Below are 13,971 nucleotides of genomic sequence, written 5' to 3'. Positions count from 1 at the left end.
TTTTCTAGCTTTAAAATATGACTTTAAATACATACTCTTACTTTGAAATTTTAAAGTTAATATGCAGCACAACATTAATTATTAAACCTAAATTAACTAATAAGATTCGCTTATCCCAGCAGTATTTTATAGCTCATTCAATTTGGACTGAATTGAAAAAATTCTTAAGAATATTTCATCAACATGTAAAGTGAAGTTTATTTTTTTTTATTATCTATGAAAACTTGACTGAGCAAATTAGAGCACAAGTAAGGTTTCATAGACATTTACATATTTATTTAAGAAGACCATTTCTTTTTAAGGACTATAGTATGTTAATTGTGTGTGAATAGCTCCTGCTAATTATATACTATTTATTTATTAAACCATGCTAAAACTCTCTGAACTTGGAGACACTTGTTGGCAACTAATGACCATATATAATTGAAAGAAATAGAATACATATCTTTTTTAAAATACTCTACAATTTCTTTTTTTTTTTCTTTTTATGAATTCAGGGATTTTTTTGTTGTTTTTACAGTTGGTCTAAAATAGTAAGGCTACCATATACCCTTTTCTATAATAAAGTATGTAGTAGAGGTTGGAACAGAATTATCACAAACTTTATTCTTTTTTTATTCTCCCCTCATGTTTGTCCATGCCCCGTGGCTTGTGGGATCTTAGTTCCCCTGACCAGGGATTAAACCTGGGCCCTCGGCAGTATGAGCATGGAGTCCTAACCTCTGGACCACCAGGGAGTTACCACAAAATGTATTCTTATAGTTTATTTGCGTGAATGTATTACATTGTTGTCCGTTGCAGATATCATTCAGAGTAAGTTTAAACCAAGGCTTTATTTGGGTATGAAATTATGCAAATTATAAAAGATTTATTGTTCCCTACTTTGCCTGTTTAAATCATTTTGTGAAACGTCTTAAATGTTATAGTTCTGGTTTTATTAGGGCTACTAGAAATATTTTGAGATTATAAAATTGACATTAGCCTGTATCATTAACTAACGAATTTAGGTACAATATTCTCCTTAATAAGTGATTTTAAATACATTATTCATGGGAGTCCAGTGGGAATAAGCTGGCATTTTTGATATTTTACAGTGTATTTTGATTTAAGTTTTTTCTTTATGGAGAAAATGGATATTTTAAGTGGAGAAGTGGAGAAAATGATATTTTAAGATTGGAGAGATGATTGCAATAAAGGAAGATATTGTGTATGGGCCTGTTTTTTATTCCTATATAATTGTGCATCAGATTAGTAAAGCCTTTGTGTAAATGAAAAAACCTCAAAAAGTATATGGTAGATATTTAAGTACATGACTATATTTGCGTAAGTTCTTTAAAGCCACAAATGTTCTTTTTTTCCTTAACAAGAGCCCCCTAAAGTAGCATAGTGATTGAGAGCATAGACTTTGGGCTATACAAATCTGGTTTTGTTTTTTTGTTCTGTAACCTACTAGCTTTATGATTTGGGGCAAGTTATTAGCCTCTCTTGGACCCATTTTTTTCCTAGGTAAAATAAAAGTCATGATTTTTACCTTAAAGAATTATTGTGAAGAATAAATACTATAATAATAATAGTAGTAGTAGTAATAGCAGCAACTAACACTCTTGTAAAGCTTATAATGAGTTAGGCAATATTTCCAGGTGCTTTACATATATTCATTCTAATCTACATAAATGTTTTGTTTAGTACCTGGCATATAATAAGTATTCAATAAATACTGATTGCCTTGGATATTAATCATTATCATCATCTTCTACTTTATCATTATCTTCATCCTAGAGTCTGCTGTTATAAGAATATTGTCCTCATTTTTATTAATTATATTTTATAAATTTTCACTCTAACTTGATAACTTTGGTTTTTCTTTTCCACATACAAAGGAACTATTTTCATTGCTACTGTCTCATTAGGCCCAAATCTTTCTTCTGTTAAAAAAAAAAAAAATCCCTTTTAAAATTTACCCTGGCTTCTATTTGTATAATCTGTAATATATTTTGACCTCACACAGGAAAAAAAAAAGTACATTTAATATGATAATGTTATTAGAATAGGCAGGCAGTAAGGATTGTAAAATTTTAATTTTAATTTTTTATAGTAAATTTTAAAAACAACATTTTTAAACTTATACTTCAGAGTAGGATAGTGTAGTTCATAGCATCTGCTATGGAAAACTAGAAAAGTTGAATAATTATGGAAATCATATATTTAAAGCAGAATAGAGCTGTGAAAGCAATAAGGACCAGAGGGAGTGAAAAATCTAGAGATGCCCTTGGGGGCACTGTAGATTTAGGCCACAGACTAGAGGTTAAGAATATGACCTAGGCCTAGGTAGAAGACCAGACTATTTGGCAGGCATATGTGTATGTGTATGACAAGCCTAGATACGTGAAAAGTCCCCAGATCAAGTCTGATTTACCCTTCTAGAAGTTTGCTGAGATAAGAATCTTTGGAGAGCAGAAGTTAAAATGTTTCCACTGAGGAAAACACAGTGGAATAGGCTATGGTCTCCAGTGCATAGGACACAGAGGCCTCCCAGGAAGGGGGGTCATGGGCAGAAGTTGAAAGGCCTCTAAGAAGTAGTGAATTTACACAGATTATATGCAGTTGCTTTTTTTCCCTGGGGTCACTTACTGATTAGGACATAATTAGAAGCTGAAAATCCAGGTACGCTTTTCCTGGGACCTGAAAAATCAGAACAGCTTTTGGCAGTTACGTAGTATTCAAGTGACAAACTGGGTATTTCATAGCTGATTTCCTATTCTTGACATGTCCCAAATTCTGAAGTAATTGTGGATGAGTACCTAAAGATCTAAGTTTAAAACTTATGAAGTATGTAGAAAAAATCCCCAATTTCTCACTGCTAAGGAGAAAAAAAAAAAACTTGCCAAAGTCTCTTGAAAGTTTTGGAGGTCCATACTTTAGAAACACAAGAAAACCAAAGGTACATTCAAATCTTAACAAAATTGCAGCATAGTCTCAATTAACTAAGTTGGTGAGTAGGATAAGCGCATCAGTCCCTTTTATCTACCTGACTAACAGAGGAAAGGATAAACTGTCTCTGATGGAGATAACATCACTTGGAACCTCTAATAAAATTTACAGTGTCTGACATTTAGTCAGAAATTTGATTGAGTGCCATACAAAAAGACATGACTATGTAACTGAAAACTCAAAAGAAAAGAAATTCCATAGAAGCATGTCCACAGGTGATCCAGGTATTACAGCTAGAGGGAAAAGACTTTAAAACAACCGTGATTAACTTGTTAAGGAAAATGGAGAAAAAGAAGAAGAAAATAGATGAAATAATGGAGAATTTCACCATATAATTGGAATGTGCAAAATGAATCAAATGGAACTAGTACAGAAAAATATAAAACCTGAAATTCTGAACTCAATGAAATTAAAAATCCATTTTGGATAGAAGATATCATTAGTAAATTGAAAGAAAAGTCAATAAAAATATCGAGTAAAACATTGGCGGGCAGGGAAGAGAAAGGAAATGAACAGAACAAAAGGGATAAAACATAATTGTTGTCTTTGGAGAAGAGAGAAAATGAGCAGAAGCAGATATCCAAAGAATCAGTGGTCAAAACTTTTGTTTCTAAAACTGATGAAACTTCATAAAGCTCAGAAAACTCAAGATAATACAAAGAAAACAACATGTACGCACATCATGGTAAGGTTGTCGAAAACCAAGATAAATAAAAATCTTAAAATCAGCTTGAGAAAAAAGACTACTTTCAAAGGAACAAGTCTGACAGCTGATTTCCCAACAGAAATAATGGAACCAGAAGATAGTAGAATGGCATCTTTAGAGTGCAGAAAGAAAATGTCGACCTACCCCAGAGAAAATGTCTTTCAAAACCAAAGGTAAAATAAAGATTTTTTAGACTAAAGAAAAAAGACCCAAGGAAATTTAAAGAAACACTATTCTTTCTTGGATTCCTTGCCTTTATGTTATGAAGACAGTAAAGCGGCCTATGGTGAGGCACACGTGGGAAGGAACTGAGACCTTTTGTCAACAATTAGCACGTTGTGAGTAAACCATCTTGAAGCAGATTCTACGGCTTCAGTCAAGCCTTGAGATGACTGCAGCCCTGACCAATATTTTGACTACAATTTTATGAGGCACCCTGAGCCATAACTGCACAACTAAACTCTTCTAGATTCCTGACTCACAGAAACGTTGTGAGATAATAAATATTTATTGTTTTTTAAAAAATGAGACAGACTGAAAGGAAGGTTAAAGAGAATCCTTAAAAGGAAAATGATCCGAGACAAACAAGGAAATGCAGGAAGGAATGAAGGGTGGTAAAAAAGGTACACATGACAAAATATAAAAGACTACTCATTGTCAAAAACAATATTTGTAATGTCTTAGGTATTTTAAATTATTTTAAAATTAAAATTCAGGCCACAGTAATGCAGTCAGCACAAGGCGGGGATGGGGGAGTTGGTAAATGAGATACAGTGGTTTAAGTTCTAAAATGAGTGAGCCTAACAGGGTTGCTAAATACAAGGCCAATACACAAAAATAACTTGGATTTCTTTATACTAGTAACACAAAGAACGTAATTTATAAAGTAAAAATATTTAAATAATGTTCAAAAGTAGGCAAAACAAGTCATAGTGTTAGAAATCAGGATAGTAGTCCTGGGGTGAGAACAAAGGGGAGAATAAGGAGGCTTTGAGGATTATAGGGAATGTGCTTAGTTTGAGAAAATCCATCAAACTTCACATTCATGATTTGTGCACTGCTATATGTATGTTAAACGTCAGTTTAGAAGTTCAAAAATTCAGTTTGTACATTTAAAAAAATCACTCAAATATATTCCTTGATGATGAGTTTGAAGAAATAAGTCTCTCAAGCAGTGTACCCAGTTAGAGATACAGAGAAGTGGAATTAATTTTAGCTTGTTACAGGAAGAATACATTTTATAATAAGGACTCTTTTTCTTCTTTTTTTGCCTTTTCTTTTTATTAGCGAATTTTAGCACCCTATACTGATTTTCACTACAGACATAGTCCAGATACAGCTGAAGGACAGCTTAAGTAAGTACCATGCATGTTATTGTTAAAACTTTTAGATTTGCCTGATTGTACATAGAGCCAGAGAAAAATGAGTTTAAGTAAATTTCCTATTTCATGGAGTTATAGTAATTACCTGTGGTTTAAAAAATTAAAAGTAAGCATCGGGAAGTTTAAAGACTTGGAATTAGTTTCTTATTTTAAAAAATATAAGATAGGTGGGAGTAGAAACCTAGATCTTTAATCATTTTTCTATTGTACATGTTTTTAGCGCAATTACATTGAGAGACTAAAAGAATTAATAGTGAGTAGAATGAAGAGCGGCCTAAATTGAGTAAGCAGAAAAATATACTGTGTAGAATTTTGAGAGTAAGGTTCATAGGGAAGTAAAAGGAGATAGAGTAAAGATTATTTTCTAGAAATGAGGCAGGATAATTTTCAGTTTTTCTGGAGAGAAATGCACATGTTCACTAGGTATTCTGGGATAACTGTATTTAAATTGATTTATGGAGCAAATAATGAACTGTCTGTGAAGATTTTGCCAATGACACAGTTCCAATAAATATGCTATCAGGTGTAGCGTCGTAGGATTGTTGGATTGTAGACACACTTATTTTGAGAGATAGTATGTTTTTAAAATTGCTCACTAAGCTTGGGAACATTGTGAAATGGGCATATTTTTGTTGTTTTTCATTTTTCTCCTGAATTAAAAATAGTGGTTTCATATCTTTAATCACCTCCATCACTGTGGACTCATTGCATGCTAACATCATGACCTGAGCTAAGAAATTAGAATAGTCATTCTCTGTTTCAGACTTCTCAGACCTTATTCTTGCTAACTAAGTTATGAATTGGGATTCTTAAGCCCCTTTCTTGGCTTCTCCTATGACACTTGAGCATGCTCTTTATTGTTGAAGAATGTATGCATTTTCTATTGCTGCATGACAAACCACTACAAATATAGCAGTTTAAAATAACATCCGTTTATTAGTTCACAGTTCAGTAAGTCAGAGGTCTGGCAGGTTCTTATCTGGAAGTTCTGGTGAAGAAGCCATTTATTTCTAGATTCACTCAGATTGTTGGCAGAATTCACTTCCTTGCTCTTATACAACTAAAGTTCCTGTTTTCTTGCTGACTGTCAACTGGGGCCTACTCTCAGCTTCTAACGGCCACCCTCATTTCCTGGCGCACGGTACTCTTCATCTCCAAACACAGCAGGAATTCCTTGACTCTTTGTGCTTTGAATCTCTCTGACTTTTTCTTCTGCCTCCAGCTAGAGAAAGCTCTCCAGTTCGATCAAGCCCACCAGATGATCTCCCTATCTTAAGGTCTGCTGGGCTATATAACATAAACATAATCACAATCATGGCAATGATATCATATTCACAGGGATCCAGGGAATAAGACCTAGAATCTTGAGAGGATAGGGGCATTTTTAGAATTCTGCCTACCAGGATAAGCAAGAGATGAATCTGGATATTTTTTAGAGTTGAGGAGAGGGGAGTACATTACACCAAAATCCTTTCTTTTCTATTTGGTTCAGTACTTTGCTTTCCTCAAGTTTCTGGAGTATGGGCAGTTTCTGGAACATGGGTACATTATAGCTAGGGAATAAGGAAATCGGTGTTTTTTTTTGTTTTTTTTTTACAATACTACTAACTTATCAAATAGGTTAGAGATTGGATTACCAGGCAATCAGTATAAGTATGTCACAAACATTTTTAAGAGAAGGAACACCAAAAGCTTAATCACACAGTTGTCTGATTCTCATTTCTTCCACCAACCCCCCCCACCATTTTAGTTTCTGTTATAGTGTCATGTTGATTAGTACAACAGAGCTTAGTGTGGTTGGTTTGTATGTGTGGGGGATGTTTTTAACTGCTTCATTTCTCTTTTGTAAACTATCTGCTTGCTTACCATTCTTTAATTTGATTTTCTGTCATTGTTCTTTATCCCTTCTGTTTTTATCTTTCCCAGTTCTCTGGATTTCTGTATTCTCACAACTGTTAAGAACTTTAACATTAGGGAAGTAAAAAAGATGGCACAGAAAAAAAATGGACTGTTGACAGGGTAGAGATGGTTGAGGTGGCATAAATAAAGAGTACAAGGTTGCTATTAAGTATTAAAACTGGCCATAGACCATATATGGAAAATGTTTAACAATGTAAGTAATACTACTGGTTAATTAATTGTCATAAACTATTACATAGAAAGGAACAAGTGAGATGATTGGATACCAGTTATAAAAGAAGAAAGTAACTGGTAGTAGGCCCCAGCTGACACAAAGAAAACAGAAACCTCAGTTGTATAACACCAAGGAAGTGAATTCTGCCAACAACCTGAATGAGCTTAGAAATAGATCAATAATAATATCTAGTTATCTAATAATATCTCGGTGAATATCTGAGTTGTTGAGCTTGCTTGGTAGAAATGCTCAAATAAATTTGGGACAAGATTTTTGAAGTAAAGAGAATACATGTGGTAAAAGTAAGAGGTTTATGTGGTAATTTTCTTTGCTAAGGGGCAGTATTTTGACAGAGATGCTTATTAAGCAGGCTGGTGTTGTCTCTAATGCTCAATTAAAGGTGTTAGTGAGCTACCTAAGAATAGTTTTCAGAAAGAGCAGGAAAAGTAGAACTCAGTGGGAAAGCGGAATTTATAATTTGTTTTAAAAGATGTTGTGAATTTTAAATAGGGGGAGGTGTGATCAGTACATAATTGTGTAATTTGTTTTGAGGTAGATCTGATCTTTATTTTCTTTTAATATATTGTTGAATTTCCTATGTAAATATTTAAATGTTAAGTAATGATAGCTCTTATTCTGATAGTGGTAGGAAAAACTCACTTTTTATTTTAACATTTAATTTCTTTGACCCCCCTACCCCACCACCTCACCCAACAGAGAAGACAGAGAAGCAAGGTTTCTAGCAAGTAAAATGGGAATCATAGCAACATTCCGGTCATGGGCAGGTAAGTTCCTCTGTGCTGCTTTATAACATCCAATAAGAAAAGCTTGGCTATTTTTTCAAATGTTGAATAATTATTGTAGCATCTGCTTTAGATGTTAACCTAGTCTTTCTTTATATGTTATCATTAGAACCAAGAGGGGTTTGTACACAAGTCTTAAAATTGACCATTTGTCAGTCAATGTGCTAATGATAACCTGGGCATTAAAATAAACTTAAACAAGATCTATACCAAAAAAAATGTTTAAGAGTGTTAGTTGAATATGTAACTAAAGTTTGTTCCTAAAAATATAATGTAGAATGTCATAAATACCAAATAAACAAGATAGGCCATTAGTAGTCCCAAATTACATTCTTTTTCATTATGGTTTATTACAGGATGTTGAATATAGTTCCCTGTACTATACAGTAGGACCTTGTTGTTTATTTTATATATAGTAGTGTGTATCTGTAAATCCCAAACTCCTAATTTATTGCTCCCCCACTTCCTTTCCCCTTTGGTAACCATAAGTTTGTTTTCCCTGTCTGTGAGTCTGTTTCTGTTTCATAAATAAATCCATTTGTATCATATTTTAGATTCCACATATAAGTGATATCGTATGGTATTTGTCTTTCTATCTGACTTACTTCACTTAGTATGATGATAATCTCTAGGTCCATCCATGTTGCTGCATATGGCATTATTTCATTCTTTTTTATGGCTAAGTAATATTTCATTTTGTGTGTGTGTGTGTGTGTGTATCTCACATCTTTATCCATTCATCTGTTGATGGACATTTAGATTGCTTCCATGTCTTGGCTTTTGTAAATAGTGCTGCAGTGAACATTGGGGTGCATGTATCTTTTATTTATTTATTTAAATTTATTTTCATGTTTGCTTTTTTTAATTTTTATTTTATTTTTTTATATAGCAGGTTCTTATTAGTTATCTATTTTATACATATTAGTGTATATATGTCAGTCCCTCTCCCAATTCATCCCCTCCCCGCCCTGCTTTCCCCCCATTGGTGTCCATACGTTTGTTCTCTACATCTGTGTCTCTATTTCTGCCTTACAAACCAGTTCATCTGTACCATTTTTCTAGATTCCACATATATGCGTTAATATACAATATTTGTTTTTCTCTTTCTGACTTATTTCACTCTGTATAACAGTCTGCATGTATCTTTTCAAATTAGAGTTTTCTCTGGTTATATGCCCAGGCATGGGATTGCAGGATCATGTGGTAACTCTATTTTTAGTTTTTAAAGAAACCTCCATACTGTTTTCCATAACGGCTGCACCAATTTACATTCCCACCAACAGTGTAGGAGGGTTCCTATTTCTCCACAACCTCTCCAGCATTTATTATTTATAGACTTTTTTTTTTTTTTTGCGGTACACGGGCCTCTCACTGCTGTGGCCTCTCTTGCCGTGGAACACAGGCTCCTGACGCACAGGCCCAGCGGCCACGGCTCACGGGCCCAGCCGCTCTGCGGCACGTGGGATCCCCCTGGACTGGGGCACGAACCCGTGTCCCCTGCATCGGCAGGCAGACTCTCAACCACTGTGCCACCAGGGAAGCTCTATTTGTAGACTTTTTAATGATGGCCATTCTGACTGGTGTGGGGTGATACCTCATTGTAGTTTTGATTTGCATTTCTCTAATAATTAGTGATGTTGAGCATCTTTTCGTGTGCCTATTGGCCATCTGTATGTCTTCTTGGGAGAAATGTCTGTTTAGGTCTTCTGTCCATTTTTTGATTGGTTTGCTTGTTTTTTTGTTATTGAGTTGTGTGAGCTGTTTGTATATTTTGGAAATTAATCCCTTGTCGGTTGCCTCATTTGCAAATATTTTCTCCCACTCCATAGGTTGTCTTTTCATTTTGTTTATGGTTTCCTTTGCTGTGCAGAAGCTTATAAGTTTCATTAGGTCCCATTTGTTTATTTTTGCTTGTCTTTTTTTTTTTAATTTTTATTGGAGTATAGTTGATTTACAGTATTGCGTTAGTTTCAGGTGTACAGCCAAGTGAATCAGTTATACATATATCCACTTTTTTTTTTTTTTAGATTCTTTTCCCATGTAGGCCATTGCAGAGTATTGAGTAGAATTCCCTGTGCTATACGGCAGGTTATTATTAGTTATGTATTTTATATGTAGTTGTGTGTACATGTCAGTCCCAATCTCCCAGTTTATCCCTCCCCCACTCTTATCCCCTTGTAACCGTAAGTTTGTTTTCTACATCCATGACTCTACTTCTGTTTTTGTAAGTAAGCTCATTTGTACCCCCCCTTTTCTTTTCTAGATTCCACATATAAGCGATATCATATATTTGTCTTTCTGTGTCTGACTTACTTCACTCAGTATGATAATCTCTGGATTCATCTCTGTTGCTGCAAATGGCATTACTTTGTTATTTTTTTTATTGCCAATAATATTCCACTATATATATGTACCATGTTTTCTTTATCCATTCCTCTGTTGTTGGACATTTAGGTTGCTTCCATGTTCTGGCTATTGGAAATAGTGCTGCAGTGAACATTGGGGTGCATTCCTTTACACTAACAATGAAAGATCAGAAAGAGAAATTACGGAAACAGTCCCATTTACCATCGCAACATAAACAATAAAATACCTAAGAATAAACCTACCTAAAGAGGCAAAAGACCTGTACTCAGAAAACTGTAAGATATTGATGAAAGAAATCAAAGACGACACAAACAGATGGGAAGATATACCGTGTTCTTGGATTGGAATAATCAATATTATGAAAATGACTATACTCCCCAAAGCAATCTACAGATTCAGTGCAATCCCTATCAGATTACCAATGGCATTTTTCATGTAACTAGAACACAAAATCTGTATGAAAACATAAAAGACCCGAATAGCCAAAGCAATCTTGAGAAAGAAAAATGGAGCTGGAGGAATCAGGCTCCCTGACTTCAGACTATTCTACAAAGCTACAATCATCAAAACAGTATGGGACTGGCATAAAAACAGAAATATAGATCAATGGAACAGGATAGAAAGCCCAGAAATAAACCCACTCACCTATGGTCAATTAATCTATGACAAAGGAGGCAAGAGTATACAATGGAGAAAAGACAGTCTCTTCAATAAGTGGTGCTGGGAAAACTGGACAGCTACATGTAAAAGAATGAAATTAGAGCACTCCCTAACACCATACACAAAAATAAACTCCAGATGGATTAAAGACTTAAATGTAATGCTGGACACTATAAAACTCATAGAGGAAAACATAGGCAAAACACTCTGACATAAATCACAGTAAGATCTTTTTTGATTCACCTCCTAGAGTAATGAAAATAAAAACAAAAATAAATGCGATCTAATTAAACTTAAAAGTGTTTGCACAGCAAAGGAAACCATAAACAAAACAAAAAGACAACCCTCAGGATGGGGGAAGATATTTGCAAATGAAGCAACCGACAAGGGATTAATCTCCAAAATATATAAACAGCTCATGCGGTTCAGTATCAGAAAACCAGATAACCCAATCAGAAAATGGGCAGAAGATCTAAATAGACATTTCTCCAAAGAAGGCATACAGATGGCCAAAAAGCACATGCAAAGATGCTCAACATCACTAATTATTGGGGAAATGCAAATCAAAACTACAGTGAGGTATCACCTCACACTGATCAGAATAGCCCTCATTAAAAAGTCTACAAATAATAAATGCTGGAGAGGGTGTGGAGAAAAGGGAACCCTCTTGCACTGTTGGTGGGAATGTAAATTGGTACAGCCACTGTGGAGAATGGTATGGAGGTTCCTTAAAAAACTAAAAATAGAACTACCATATGACCCAGCAGTCCCACTCCTGGGCATATACCTGGAGAAAACTGTATTTTTGCTTTTATTTCTATTGCCTAGTAGTCCAGTATTTCTTGAAAGGAGGGATTATACATGTTTTACTTCTCCATGGAATAAAAAGCAAACATTTTTCTTAAAATAATACCACCACTAAATGTGTTATTTTGTATTAATGATTACCTCTTCCTTTTTAAAAAAAATTTATTATGTAATTTTTGGCTGCGTTGTCTTTGTTGCTGCATGCAGGTTTTCTCTAGTTGTGGCGAGCAGGGGCTACTCTTCATTGCAGTGCATGGGCTTCTCATTGTGGTGGCTTCTCTTGTTGCAGAGCACAGGCTCTAGGAGCACAGGCCTCAGTAGTTGTGGCACGTGAGCTCAGTAGTTGTGGCTTGCGGGCTGTAGGGCGCAGGCTCAGTAGTTGTGGCGCATGGGCTTAGTTGCTACGCGGCATGTGGGATCTTCCCAAACCAGGGCTGGAACCCGTGTCCCCTGCCTTGACAGGTGGATTCTTAACCACTTCGCCACAAGGGAAGCCAACCTCTTCCTTCTTGACTTTGCAGAATAATTTAAGGGATAGCATACAAAGGAGTATAGCAATAAATAGAACAGGAAAATTTACTTGAACATTTCTGTATACTTAAGTAACCAGCTAACATCTTTTCCATAAAAATGACTATCCCAGCTATAGACTTGGCCCCTAGCCAATATGTGTACAAGGACTTCCTCCGGCCTCTCACATTTTGGTAAAAATCCCAACCTATACCTCATGACTGCCTATTTCCCCTTATCCTCATGGACAACCTAGGATTCTATGAGGGCTCAACCATCACACATCATTTTTTATACTTTACTAGCCTCCACACATCTTTCAACGTAGAAAACCAACACAGTCCTCCTGCCAAGGTTAACTGTCAGTGCCCTTGCCTCAGAAATCACTTATAACTTTATTTTCTGTAGCTACAGCTACCGTCCTTCACCATTCTTCAGCTTCCTTGCCATTAGAGTGGTTTCTTTCTTCCCCCCAAGAATGAATTCTATCCCAACTCTGACCACCAGTACAGCCTAGCTATTGTCTTCTCATTCTCCCTACTGTAGACTCTGCTCTCCAGTCACTGTACCTCTAATCTCTGTCAGTCTCTTGTTTCTCTTAAACATTTTTCTGCTGTGCTTCTGTTTGTCCTAGAGTCCTTTAATGCAGTGATCATTAGAAACTTAAAAGGTCGGAGTGTTCTTCCCTTCTATTGAAGTAAGAACTGGAATATTATTCAAGTTAGAATTCTGAAAACATTTTCTCACAGAAATCATTTCCTAAATAGTATTAGATTCTGTGATACTGTGTATGGGTTAAATGAGCTTTTGTATGTTTGTAATGTTATTTCTGCCATATATTTCAAAATCCAAAAAACTGACTGAAAAATGAACTTTTAGAGCACAGTTTCTTTTTGAGTTACAGTAGCCTGTTTTCCCTATTAGTGCAGACTATGATTGCAGATCATTGTATCTTAAGCTATAATCTCTCAAATTACTGTCAGACATCAAAGTTTGAGAAACACTATTTTGGTATTTTAAGTAAGTCTGTCTATTATGTTTTAATTTTAATTTTGAACCTAAGTGCAAAGAGAAGATACATATTATTCATAAATATAGATATATGTGCTTAGCTAGAAATAACAGGGAACTTCAGAATCCTATATGACTTTTTAGAAATGTTTTCCTTTACTTTTTAAAAATGTTTCCCCTAACATTTTATTATCAAAAATTCCAACTATACAGAAAAATTATACAGTGAACACCATATACTCCTACCACTTAGATTTTGCTCTATTTGCTTTATTACATATCTACCCATCTGCCTAGTCCTCTGAGAATTCATCAGTCCTCATGTTATTCTAATGCATTTTAAAGAAGTTGCAAAATTAAGTGCTCCTGATTCCTAAACACTTCAGCATGCACATTATTACCTAAAGTTCAGTATTTGTTTAGGGTTCTTATTTGGTTATTTTTGTTTGTTTCTGAGGGGTTTTTTTTGGGGGGATGCTTTGAGGTAAAATTTACCCCTTACAGTGAAATGCACAAATCTTGAGTCTGCAATTTGATGAGTTTTGACAAATGCTTATACCTGTGTATCCAAACTCTTTTTAGGATATAGAATATTACCAT

The 13,971-nt window shown here is 34.9% G+C and overlaps 1 protein-coding gene across 5 annotated transcripts in view; it reads left to right on the top strand.

The window, feature by feature from the left end:
- The window catches only part of RICTOR (RPTOR independent companion of MTOR complex 2), a 122,029-nt gene that overhangs the window by 64,292 nt on the left and 43,766 nt on the right, over positions 1 to 13,971 (top strand). For all 5 annotated transcript variants that reach the window (XM_081233209.1, XM_081233208.1, XM_081233206.1 and 2 more), the window contains exons 9-10: positions 4,985 to 5,052; positions 7,931 to 7,998. In XM_081233209.1, the coding sequence (XP_081089335.1) occupies positions 4,985 to 5,052; positions 7,931 to 7,998 (136 nt within the window). The remainder of the gene's footprint in view (positions 1 to 4,984; positions 5,053 to 7,930; positions 7,999 to 13,971) is intronic.

This window comes from Mesoplodon bidens, assembly GCF_964165515.1.
Source record: "Mesoplodon bidens genome assembly, chromosome: 4".
Lineage (NCBI taxonomy): Eukaryota > Metazoa > Chordata > Mammalia > Artiodactyla > Ziphiidae > Mesoplodon > Mesoplodon bidens.
The sequence above is the reverse complement of the archived record's forward strand: the minus strand, read 5'-3'. Positions and strand labels throughout refer to the sequence as shown.